This window comes from Raphanus sativus, chromosome 3, assembly GCF_000801105.2.
Source record: "Raphanus sativus cultivar WK10039 chromosome 3, ASM80110v3, whole genome shotgun sequence".
In the NCBI taxonomy this organism is placed as follows: Eukaryota; Viridiplantae; Streptophyta; class Magnoliopsida; order Brassicales; family Brassicaceae; genus Raphanus; species Raphanus sativus.
The window spans coordinates 18,267,176-18,279,889 of NC_079513.1; the positions used below are offsets into that span (position 1 = coordinate 18,267,176).

The 12,714-nt window shown below is 36.4% G+C and overlaps 3 protein-coding genes, 1 long non-coding RNA gene and 1 pseudogene across 4 annotated transcripts; 2 read left to right on the forward strand and 3 right to left on the reverse strand.

The window, feature by feature from the left end:
• Positions 1 to 229: 229 nt before the first annotated feature.
• LOC130509024 (uncharacterized) lies at positions 230 to 1,139 on the reverse strand. Its single transcript, XR_008943176.1, has 2 exons — positions 567 to 1,139; positions 230 to 483 (listed from the first exon to the last, which is right to left on the reverse strand). It is a non-coding gene; the product is annotated as an uncharacterized LOC130509024 (long non-coding RNA).
• A 3,602-nt stretch (positions 1,140 to 4,741) lies between these two features.
• LOC108820338 (uncharacterized) lies at positions 4,742 to 7,097 on the forward strand. The gene is made up of 3 exons (XM_057006395.1): positions 4,742 to 5,711; positions 5,851 to 6,702; positions 6,793 to 7,097. The coding sequence occupies exons 1-3, from the start codon at positions 4,742 to 4,744 to the stop codon at positions 7,095 to 7,097; spliced, it is 2,127 nt and encodes a 708-aa protein (XP_056862375.1).
• Positions 7,098 to 7,312: 215 nt separating this feature from the next.
• LOC108820336 (uncharacterized protein At1g43920, Chloroplastic-like) lies at positions 7,313 to 7,846 on the reverse strand. Its single transcript, XM_018593291.2, has 2 exons — positions 7,667 to 7,846; positions 7,313 to 7,597 (listed from the first exon to the last, which is right to left on the reverse strand). The coding sequence occupies exons 1-2, from the start codon at positions 7,844 to 7,846 to the stop codon at positions 7,313 to 7,315; spliced, it is 465 nt and encodes a 154-aa protein (XP_018448793.2).
• A 692-nt stretch (positions 7,847 to 8,538) lies between these two features.
• Positions 8,539 to 11,675, reverse strand: LOC130510052 (uncharacterized). The gene is made up of 5 exons (XM_057006397.1): positions 10,809 to 11,675; positions 10,120 to 10,728; positions 9,376 to 9,795; positions 9,046 to 9,304; positions 8,539 to 8,969 (listed from the first exon to the last, which is right to left on the reverse strand). Exons 1-5 carry the CDS (start codon positions 11,673 to 11,675, stop codon positions 8,539 to 8,541), a joined length of 2,586 nt encoding a protein of 861 aa, XP_056862377.1.
• An 836-nt stretch (positions 11,676 to 12,511) lies between these two features.
• The window catches only part of LOC130510053 (acid phosphatase 1-like), a 2,476-nt pseudogene continuing 2,273 nt past the window's right edge, over positions 12,512 to 12,714 (forward strand).

Here is a 12,714-nt window from a genome sequence, read left to right on the forward strand (position 1 = left end):
CGGCAGCCATCGTAGATACCCCCTCTACGATAGCATTTTTGAAACGCTACGAAATATATAGATACAATAGCAATATTTGAATGTTGTTAATTACTTAATTATAGCATTATTTTTTCGTTACAAATTGATAAAGATTCGTATATTTGTGTTATAATAGATCTTTTTCAATAAATCAAAAATAATAATAATTAAAAATAAAATAATTGAAAATTAAACTGATTTTTTATAATTGAAAATAAATAAATTTTATTTATAATTAAAATTGATTTACAAATATGTTCTGGTTTACAAAACTAAACCAGAAATTAAAAATAAAATCAAACCACTACAATTTCCCTATCTTGGTTTACACTAAACCAGATTAAAAAAACCTAAACCTAAAAAAACTAACTAAAAAAAAAGAAAGACTCCAGCCGCCTCCATGTTCTGTCTTCTCCAGCTTCTAGCTCTGTCTTCTCTCCGACCTCCTCTTCGCCTCCGGATCTAGCAAACCAAAAACATAGGTGCATTAGGACAGAACTACGTTCAATGAACAACAAGGACACAATAAGAACACAAAAAATCACCTTCTATTGAACAACAAAAATCAAATTAAAACACACAGAGAAAGAGTGAAAGACAAAGAGTTCGAGAGATAGAGGTGACCGGTGGTGGTGGCGACGAGCGGTGGTTTTGGCGATTCCGGTGAAGACAAAGACCGGTGTTACAGATTCTCTAGACAAATGACAATGGAGAGAGTATAGAATGGAAAACAATCGTCGTCTCCACTTTTCTCTCTGTCTCTGTCTCTAGAAATAAAAATCTGAGAAGGCACCGACGATGGTGCTGGTGGTAATGGTGCTGGTGGTGGTGGTGACGGTGTCAAAAAGAGGGTGGTCGTGAGGCTTCAGTCGACCATCTCTATCGCTCTATCTCATCTCTCTCTCTCTCTCGATTCTCTAGGACTCGACGAGATCTGAACAGATCTGAGAAATTAAAAAAAAAGAAAAAAATAATTAATCTCAAGCGTTGATTCAATATCATCCAAGGGTGTAAATTGGTGATCCATGCCATAAATAAGTCTAACCAATAGAAACAAAGGATGTGGATAGGGAGAAGAATGATTCTAAGCCTTTGATCTAAACCAATCAATGGTTCAAAAAAAACAATACAAATTAGCTTTTAATTTATTTATAGTTATTACAATTCTATATTTTGTATTTTTTTGTTGTTTATTATTTGGTGGATTAATTATAGTTTGTAAATTATAATTTAAAATCTGAAATTCTGTATATAGTATGGAGTAGTATATTTATTTTATAAAATTTAAAAATTAAAGATTCAATGTTTTATGAAATAGGTTAATATGAGGTATGTGGTTTAGGGTTTAGGGTTTAAAATTAGAATTAAGTATATGGATTGAGTTTTAGAATATACTTAGAGTTTAAGTTTGAAATATATATTAAAAGTTTGAAAAGATTAGATTTATGATTTTGTATGTACAGTTTAAATTTATGGTTTGTGGTATTAGATTTAGGGTTTAAATCTAAGATTTAGTTTTTGAGGTCTAGTTTTGTGATTTAAGGTTTGGATGTTGGAACACGAGGTTTAGGATTAAAATTTAGTTTTTAGGGTTAAAGTTAGAAAATAATAAATTTGAAGAGTACTAAATATAAGATTTTCAGTTAAGTTTTTAATAATTTAGATTTGAAGTTTATATTTAGAGTATATTGAATGTATAGTTTATGTTTGAAGTTAGGATTTAGGATATAGTTTGATTAAAGATTAAAGATTTTTATTTAGGAAATTATATTTTAAAATTAAAAGATTAAATTTTGAGTTTTATTTTAAGATTTGAAGTTATAATACGAAAATATTAGATTTTTAAAGGTTGTCTTTAGAATTTAAAATCATGTTTAAGGTTTAGAGCAAATAGCTTTTCTTAGCATTTTTAGAAAAAATGCTATTGTATATCTTTGATAGCATTACTAAAACTACTAAGATATTTATTTTTGGCGTTCAAGTCTACCTTTCCGCTAAATATTTGGCAGAATTAGTGATTTCATCTTCCCGCCCATTTAATTTTCAGAATAATACTAATTAAATGCTATTTTAGGTTTCGTTCTATCATAGCGTTTATCTAATGCTATTATATAATACGGAAAATTTTAAGTCATCTACGATAGCAGTTCAGTAAAACGAGCTATAATAATCTGCTATCAATGTCAACTTTTTTTGTAGTGAATGCTTTGTTTTTCAGTTCATATTTACACAACGTTTTAAAATCGAAATAAAGTTCTTAACTGAATTATCATTCCCCTGAGATCATACTCCCTTCAGTCATGCAATAGAAAAGCTGAATACTTTAGGAAAGCACGATGCATGACTCCAGTTTACACACATTTGTACCTACCAAACCTCGGTAGAATATCCTTCGGTTTATGAAAGTAACGGTAGCTACTAAACGTACTTTGACGGACAACTTGACATTCTCGTCTTACCGTCATTTCCAGGGATGGACCCATGTCAATCACAAATCCTACGTGCTCGTCATTGAATAGACACACTTCTTCAATTTGGAAAAGCACAAACCAAGTTGAAGTTGCCCTCTCCCTTGGACTTCAAATGACTCTAACACGCATTTTGAATAATTTACGTTTAGGGCAAGAGTTGCCATTAACCGGTCATCAATTCTCACAGCTCTAGTTAACTGCATGTATGTTAGCAATAACCTATCAACATCTGCCAAGTGTTTACAACTAAACACAACTTCATTCATGTTGGTGACTTTAGATGAAAAGATGTAGCAACCCAAAATGGTAAATCCAGCAGAGAATGACTACAGAGAGGCATGTCTTGCTACTAAAATTAAAACATGCATGGGGTGCGTGCCCATGCCGACCAGGCATAAGAGAGTAATCCACAACAAACGTTGTAGAGTAAAGAATTTGGTTCCAGATATAGAGAACTATTTGACGCTTTTTGGTTAATGTCTAAACAAGAGCCGTTAAAGATAAACACCTTCTAAATTGTCCATAGTGCTAACATCAATCTCTCTCCCACTATCAAGAATCTGATCACTTTTTTTCTTCTTATTATCGGGCCTAACCAGACCTTCCTTGCGATAACAAGCATTTGCTTTGTGCCACCATCTAATAAAGGCCACATGACATCTCAGGAGATGTTTAATGGTGTAGTGATTTCTTGATCGCTATTACTCGAGAAGTGGAGAGTTCTACACCTATTTTGATTTGATTACTTTCTAGTAACATATTTTGTTTTACGTATTTTCTTACCCCCTTTTTCTTTCTTACCCCTTTTTTTGCGATGTCATATAATGGTTACTTAACAATATGTTCTCTTAAATTTCTTTTCATTCTTGACAATTTATTATTTTGCTATATTTATTTCTAACCAGGTTCTTAATCTTTTTTTTTTTATATAAATGGTGCATTCTAATTTTTCTATCTTCATATTATTGAACAATTATTTACTTTAAGATAATTGGCCAGTCTCTTGTGTAGTGGCTGGAGAATAACTATTTGTTCGATCCCGACAAGTTCAAGTTCTTGTACACCTTTTTGTTCAAGGTAAAACAGGGAAAAGGGTCGTCTAGTACTTGTACCAACGGCCTTCTCTGGTTAACCAAGTAAACCAAATCATATCGGCATGCAGAACACAATGCCGTCAAGTCAACTAAACAGTGTTTTGAAATGTAATATTTTCTTTATAATGTGATAGAACCTCAATTTTATTTAATATATTATATTTTTATAGTGCCTACTTGTTTAAGCGAAGGTAATTTTTTTAAAGAAAATTATCATTAAAATAGTATGATGCAGTCGAAAAAAATAATGATTGGTACTAATAGAAGTAGACAAAATGACATTGAATCGAGAAAACCAAACAGCGGAAAAAATAGTACCAAATTTAAACTGGTTAAATATTCAAGCGGGTTCAAGACTTTGATATCTAGAGAATCATAACATAATCCGACTTGAAACGTACAAAAATATTTGAGAGAATTGGAAAAAAGAGACATATTATTTTTTTGTTTGTCACTTTAAGACTTTTCATATTTTTGGCAATTTTGGACTTATTTTACCCTTGGTTGATGAGAAAAATAGTAAACTTAAATAAAAAAATATACAAAAATATGAAAACTATTGTAAACATAAGTATGACAATTTATATATTTTAAGTTTTTTAAAAAAAAATTGGAATCATATTTTATTTTACTTTCTAACCCAGGTTAGAATACACATTCTGGTGATCTATTTTACCTAGAAATCGAAATATAAGTTTTATACATCGATATATCCTTGGTATAAAACGTTATGTAGATTTCCTTGTCATATATATCTTAGGTACATTTTGTGACGTTTCAATCTAGCAAGATCTCTTCACTATACCTGAGGTTATATAACGATAAATAACCACAACTCTACGATATACCTTACGTACTTTTTGTGAAATTAAGGTCATGTACCTTTTAACTTATGTGACGTCTTAGATAGAATAGGTCTCCCACGTTCTGTACATTGTTAAGGCCTAGGTATGATACGTTTTCTAGGCAAATCCGAAAAATATGGAAACTTCCATATTCAGTTATAGATGTTTCCTAAATCTATCCCTAAATATCTTGGAGAATATTTTCTCCATGATATTCTCTTCCTCCCACGATCTCTTAATCGATGATCCCATCTTCTATTCTTCTTCCTCCCTATTCCATTCTCTTCTCTCTTCTCTCCATCATTACAACATGGTTCTAATCTATGTTAAATCTGGTGAATGGATGTGTAGTTGCAGCGACCAGTGGAGTTTCATGGTAGACAAAGCAAGGCGTGGTCGAATGATACCATTAGAGACTACTACTTTGTTGGAGCACCTCAAGATCATGGTGTGTGAGGATTATGGCGTGGAACCTGATTCCGTTAATGCAGAGTTCAGCTATGAGATGGTGGATCAAAGAGGGAATCCTCCCATAATAATCAGCAATGATCGACAAGTATCTAACTTTGTGGCCTATGCGAAGAAGGGTTCGTCTACAACCTTGTGTGTCACGTTCGCTAGTAGCGGTGTAAATCAAAAGGAACGCGTCAATATCGATTTGAATAAGGAGCCGTGTGATTCAAGTAATGTTGATGACGAGGAAGATCCTGACAGAAATCGAGCAGAGTTTGTCAAAACTTCAAAGGAGTCTTGCGTTAGAAGGAAGGATCATGTCGCTGCGGATGCTTGCGGTGATGCCGGTTTAAGGAGTGAAAATAATGGAGATAGTGAAAAGGATGATCGAACTTGGAGCGGAGATTTCGTGAAGAAGAATCAAATTTTCAGAAATAAAAAGGTTTTGAAGGCAACACTGGAGATTTGGGCGATGAAGCATAATTTCGATTTCATTGTTAAGAAGTCTACAAAAAAATGGTGGTATATTCGATGTAAGGATGCATTGTGCAACTGGTCTGTGCGTGCGGAATGTCTGGATGGGTCTACATATTTCATGATCAACAAGTGTGAGGCAAGACATTCATGTGCTCCTTCAAAGAAAAGCAAATTCGGAAAGACCGCGTCGGCAAGAACAATTGGGAGACTGATACAACATCGATTTGATGATGCAAATGATGGACCCAAAGCAAACGAGATCATTAAATTCATGAGAATGGAGCATAGTTGTGAGATCAGTTATTGGCACGCATGGGAAGTTCGTGAGTTTGCAATTGCAGCTGCTAGAGGTATACCAGATGAGAGCTATGCAAAAATACCAAAATATTTGCATATGATCAAAGAAGCTAATCCTGGTACACATACTGAATATGAAAACTACAGAGAAGGGGAGATTCCTCTATCTATTTATCTCGTTTGGGCAATCAGTTAGAGGGTTCTACAATGCAATGCGTAGGGTGATTGTTGTCGATGGAACTTTTCTGAAAAATAAATACAAAGGAGTTCTCCTTGTTGCTACTGCTGTTGATGGTAACTCTAATTTGTATCCGATTGCATTTGGGGTTGTTGATTCTGATTCATGGGGGTGGTTCTTTAGACAGTTGAGCGTGGTTGTAGCTGACTCCAAGGACTTGGCTTTTATTTCTGATAGAAATGCATCGATCGCTAAAGCGATTGGGACTGTCTACCCTCAATCAACACATGGAATTTGCATTCATCACTTGCTGACCAATGTGGTTAAATCGTTTAAGGGAAAGGGTTGGACAGCGTTGGTCGAACAGGCTTCAAAGGCATATAGGTACTCTGAATTTCAGGAACGTATGACCGAAATTTTTGATATGAGTCCAGAGCTCGGGAGATATCTACAGGAGGCTGATGTGCGAAAATGGAGTCGTTCTCTCTTCCCTAGTTCCAGGTATGACATTAGGACCACAAACCCCGCAGAGTCGATAAATTCTCTTTTGAGAATACCTAGAGAATATCCGGTTATTCCGTTGCTGGATAGTATAAGGGAATTTATGACTCGATGGTTCTACGAGCGTCACCTGTTAAGCTCGAAGCATCTTGATCCTTTAACCGTCAAGGTCGAAAAAAAGATTGATAGGAGAATTGTCAAGGCAAAAGGATTTCAGGTTTACAAGATTGACAACTTCAGATCGCTTGTGAAAGGAGACATATATGAATGTCATGTTGATTTGGAGAATAGAACATGCACATGTGGGAAGTACGATATAGGAAAAATACCTTGCCGACACGCCATTCCTGCCATTTATTCACGAGGTATGGAAGTTTAAACACATGAGTATATGACCTATTTTGTTATTTTTCAGCATATAGACTCTACTGAAGCCCAAATCTTTGTTGACACAGGTAGAGAAGTACACACTTTCACTGACGTTTTATACACAACTGCAACTTGGAGAACAGCCTATTCGGAGTCCATTAATCCAATAGCAGTCCCACAGTCTGAGTGGAATGTCCCAGCTGAGGTTGACTTTGCAAAACTTTTACCACCAGAGTCAAGAAAGAGTGCTGGTCGACCAGTAAAGAGAAGGTATGAAACAGTAGAAGACAAGATCAAATCTTCTCAAGGATCAAGCAAGGGTAAAAAGCACAAGTGCAGCCGTTGTGGTAACGAAGGACACAAGAGAGGAACTTGCGATTTACCCAGTTAGCATTTACGTTTCTTCTTAGAGATCTCCTTATTTCTCTGCTTTTTTGTTTTGTTTTACTCTTGACTACGTCCTTGCTTGACAATTTCGTATTTGCAACACTCTTGAGACATTATTGGTTTTACTAGATGATTATCCCCAAGAAAGAAAGAACAAGAACCATAGTCTAACAATTATTTGAAAGAGAAAACAGAACAAATTGAGGCAGCATATGACCATCATGCATAGGTAATGTACATGAGGACCATCACCAAACAACACAGAAACAAAGCTTTTGTCATCTTTAACTCGGTAATGCATTTAATGGTCTTCTCTTCGCTACGTGCAACAGCATATTCCATCTCATCAATTTTACTCTCATGGCGTTTCAGCATTGCCTCACAAGCTCTCATTGATCTCTGAAATTCAGAATTGTCAACGAGGAGGACGTCAAACAGGTCTTCGAAGTCTTCAATCTCCTCAACAACTGACTTATCAGTCCATTTGAACAAGTGGGTTTTGTCCTTCATCAAAAACATCGAACAAACAGTTAGATTAAAACAAGGAAAAAGGTATATGATTATAGGACTAACCTTCTCAGATCCCATCAGACAACAATGGAATAATCTTCCCGGATTTCTAACGGTTCTCGAGGTGTAACACGACACAGCCTCACCGCACTTGCATCGTGTGGGAATTCCGCGGTCTTTGGCTACTCGAGCTGTTGAATTGGAAGAAGAATTGATCGAACTCATGATTGAGTCGTTCTCCATATTTGTCGCCGCTGTATATTTCTCTGTCGAAGAAGAATGAGGAAGAAAAGAGAGTAGGTCAAAAAATTAGACAAAACGGCGCCGTTTCATACACCTATAACGTGTATTATACCTAAGGTATATCAGAAAAAAAAAACAAAATTTTCGAGTATATCACACTTCTAGATCGTTTGTAGTTTAACTTTGAATCCTCTAAACAAGTGTTAAAACATGAATCAAAGAAGGAGATAATGTTCGAAAATTATTGATAATTTTATATAATTAATTATTTAAGTGATCAATCTACATAATAAGTGAATAGATCAGGGTATGTTTAGATCAGGGTATGTTTAGGTTCAAAACACTTAAGGGTCTGTTTAGGAATAATGGTTTCCAAATAAATTTAGGGTATGTTTAGGGTATTATAAGGGTTACTAAATTTAGGGTATGTTTAGGGATAATGGTTTCCAAATAACTTTAGGGTATGTTTAGGGTATTATAAGGATTACTAAATTTAGGGTATGTTTAGGGTAATGGTTTCCAAATAACTTTAGGGGTTTGTTTAGGGTATTTTAAGGGCTACCATATTTTTCCTAAAAAAAATACTTCATTGAAATGCAAAGTTAGAGTTATCAAATGTTTCATAAAAGAATAAAAACCTAGAGTTTTGCCTCATAATTCAAAAAAAAAACCAAAGCATTAGTTAGACACTATTAGTCTTCTTCCAGATCGAAGACCTGAGACCTCTCCCATGGTGAAGGCACATAGGTTTTCATAACCTCAGCATAAACAGGATCGTGTGTAGCCTCCCATAATTCCACGCCAATCTTCTGTCTGCAACCTTGAATTATTTCGTCATTCACTAAGTTGATGTCGAGACCAAGCAGATGGCATTCCAAGTATTTGAGTGCGTACGCACCGCAATCACAACAAGACTTGTTCAATCTCTTTTGCACAGGCACATCGACGATAGTGTATGGTGACAGGTGTAGCTTCTTCGATCCAGGTGGTGCAACGGCCTTCACTATCCTAGGAATCATAGCAGCAAACTTCTCAACGTATTGCCTATTCCTATTCCCACCGCAATCAAAGGCGAACACTTTTCTTTCAATGATGTCGACGCAGACAGCAATCCAGTGGTTACCTGCGTTGGACAGTATAAAACTTGGATCAGAGAAGGAAATTTAAAATAGAAAACGTCTAGAGGAGAGGATGATTACCATTTACAAACAGAGGACAGTAGAGACGATCAACATCGACTCCCCAAACTTCATTAGTCCGCCCATGAGATGGAATCTCTCCTCTCCCGTATGATAAAAGGAATTCTGGCAGTTTATAGGACTTTTTGTCGGGATGGAAAACGTTGTATGCAGCTTCAATTTGGAGGCAGAACAAAGCGGTCATAAAAGCAACACGGGTTGGCGCCCAACGCTTCAACGTTGTCTTGACTCGCCATATAAACATAAAGTCATCCATTTCCTGAATATTCACAAAAAATATAAGTTGCAGCAAAGAAGATGTGCAATGAAGATATTGAAACAAATGATTACCTCGTTTCCAAGCCATTTTCCTGCGCATACTATCCTTTGTGCGACAGTCATATTGAAACACAAAGGACCTATTTGTAAAGGTACGGGCTTCATAGACCATTCGTGGAATCCTTGCCATGATTCTTCAGAGAAATAATACAGCGACGACTGCGGAGAACCATCTTGGGGCAAATCTTCATCGGTAAGCTTAAGTCTAGACCATTTCTTCCAATGTGAAGGTTGAACTGTATTGTCTTTACGAGCTTTAGCCTTGCTCGAACCTCGAAATGAAGTCATTGGAGTCCACCAGTCATCTGCCTTGGCTGTCTGAGATGGATCAAAGTCGGTCACATGAGACGCATGAGAAAGCCCTTCGACGCCTTGCGTACTGATTCCACGAAAGCTAGCCTCTTCTTGAGTGAAATTAAGATCCACTAGACTCTGTGAAAATAAAAAAATTTAAACCAAAATTTATACAATTATAATACATACCAAGCTCATAACCAAGGATCATATTTTTTAAAAAGTTTCACAACCATTCCATTACAAAACCATAAGACAACCATTACATAATTCCAATATTACACATAACAAAATACATAAAGGACTGATGAAATACATAGTTCCAATATTACACATAACAAAACCATAAGACAAACAAGACACTAAACCAAACCGAGACCTTAGCGATGACTAACAAGTGCAGTCACAAACAAACAAGAGAAAATAACATTAAAGGAGTGATGAAGACTAGTTTTTCTTTACCCCGCGTGTGGACCTCCTCAACGATGGCTGCTGGGTCGTCGTTGTCTTGCTCGGAGAAGGCGTCTCTCCATCCTCAACTTCAACGCAGGGTTCCTTAGTTGGAGCTTTTAGCCGATGTTCCAATTGCTCTAATTTCTCATCCATCTTCTTCTCCATCCTTTGCTCCATTGCAGAGATATTCTGCTCAAACAACTGCGCCATAAAAGCCTTCATGTCTTCATTAAAAGATGGTTGCTTCGATCCACCATTGAGAACCTTATGCTTCCTTTTTTCCATACCACGATCTGGAAGCCTTTTTTTACCCTGCTTTGATGTATCGCCTAGGCTCGTTGATCCTCTTGGAGTCTGAAAAGTTTCATCACTCTCATCTGTCTCAGCTGCTTCATCATTCACTCCCTCTTCACCATTCACATTTGCTTCATCAGGCTGATATAGAGATTCCTCTACAGCTTCTTCGAAATCCCAAACATGCTGAGTGAAGTCATTCTTTGCGGAAATCAGCTCCATCAGACCCTTGATTCTTTCATCCTCCACATCATCTCTGCGGAAATCAATACTCTGGATAATATCCATATTCTCTGTCCATGAGATGAATGGATACATGTCATCCTACACAAAAAAATAATGAAAGTTAGATCCTACAAATTTATTTCAAACCAGATGGAGTCATAAAAACAAGTGATACTTACCTCAGCTGTAAAAATCTCCTCCAACCGATTGGTCTCTTGATATGACACCTTTCCAGCTCCCATCCAGTTGATGCATCTAGGACCATCCGCAAAAGCTTTGTCCAGTTTCTTACCACAAAGCTTTCCAATCTTTGGTACAGCTTCCATTGCCCAAATCTGCAAGGCGTAAGAGAATCCATCTAAGACATAACTACTTGTCCTCTCCTTCAGTTTGTAGCGGTTCTTGGCTATTGACTCGCAGAGAAGATCATAAGAAGCAACTCCCCAAGGATACTTTCGAACCTTCTCAAGATCCATGACCACCTTGATGTATTTGAGAGGGATATTCTGCTTCTCATCTCTCGCTAAAACGACACAAAGAATGAAGGCAAGGTAGATCAGCCGTATGCGATCTGCATTCTTCCACTTCTTGACAGAGTCCTTGTCCTTATTCCACAGATCGAAGAGTGTAACTGTCTCGTCTTTCCTCCTCAAAACCCTGCTCCAGAAACCACCATCAAATTTCCACTCTTCAAACTCCGAAAGGGAGATACTCGTGTTAAACTCAAACCCGGTTACTGCGTGGTACTCTTGAAGTGAGAATCGAAGTGGTCTCCTCGCAAAGACAAACCAAAGCTCGTGAAGCTTGTAAGTCACCAGCTCCCTGCACAAGAAGCTGTGTACCACTCTCGCCGAGTACCCGAGACCGTTTTCATGAAGCTTAAAAATCTGAGCAAACACCGGATCTTTCTTCACAACATCCAGCTCCTTTGGCATCCACGCTGTGCACTTCTTAATTATGTAGTCGATCCTGCAGTTGTTATTGATCTGAGACACCTGAGGCTCTTCGCCCTCCTTAAAAAGCCTCTTTGGTAACTCCTCCGACATATCTACAAGGCATGAGATCATCATTAGTTCAATTTGTAAAATATCAATATCATCAGGAACGATGAGATCAAAATAAAACTGTTTTTACATTTACATTCTCTCTTTCCTAGAATCGATCAATAAACAAGTCACATATCTATTCAATAACCATTTTTCCAATCGAAGAACAACAAACTAACAATTGAAATAATGTGGGTAATGAGAGCAGAAACAAACAAAATCCTATTCTAGAAGCATTTTTCCAATCGGACAACAACAAAGTAAGAATATAAACACTACAAGAACAACTACTCTACATTCAAATCGGACAACAAAAGCCCTACATATCAAAGAACAACTACTCAACTACTCTACATTACAAACTTATAAACCTCAAGATCAGACAACAACTAAGCCAACATATCAAGAACCAACTAAGCCGAAAAGTAAATACAATCGAAAACATTAATATGTAAAGAGAAAAGCGTGGTGTATAAGATTATAAACCAACAAGTAAATTAATTTACTTTAAGAAAATATCCAAATCGAGAATCACAAAATCTAGGTCAAAATCGACAATCACAAAACCTAGGTCAAGAAATAAAATTGAAGTAATCGAATACATAATGTGAAGAAACCTCCTAATATTGACGGAATTGATGGAAGAACCCACCGATTTTGACTTTACCCGATGAAACAACTCAAAGAAGGAAGTATCGATTGTGTTCCTTCGGTGTGGTCGAAGAGGAAGATGAGGAACAAGAGGGTAGGACTTTTTGTAGGAGAGATGAAGAGAGCGTTGGAGAGGAGAAGGATTGAGCAGGAGAAGAGATGAAACTACTCTTCAATCGCCATAGATGGAGCTCGGCGGAGAAGAAGGGTGAAAAATAAAATAGAAAGGGGATTTAGGGTAAGGGAGTAAATCGATGCCCCTTTGGATTTTTTTTTTTACTTTTTAAATTTTACTTTTTTAATTTATTAGAAAATCTAAATGCATTTAAAATTAATTACGAAAATCTAAAAAATATATTATAAATCTACTTTATCAATAATTAAAGGG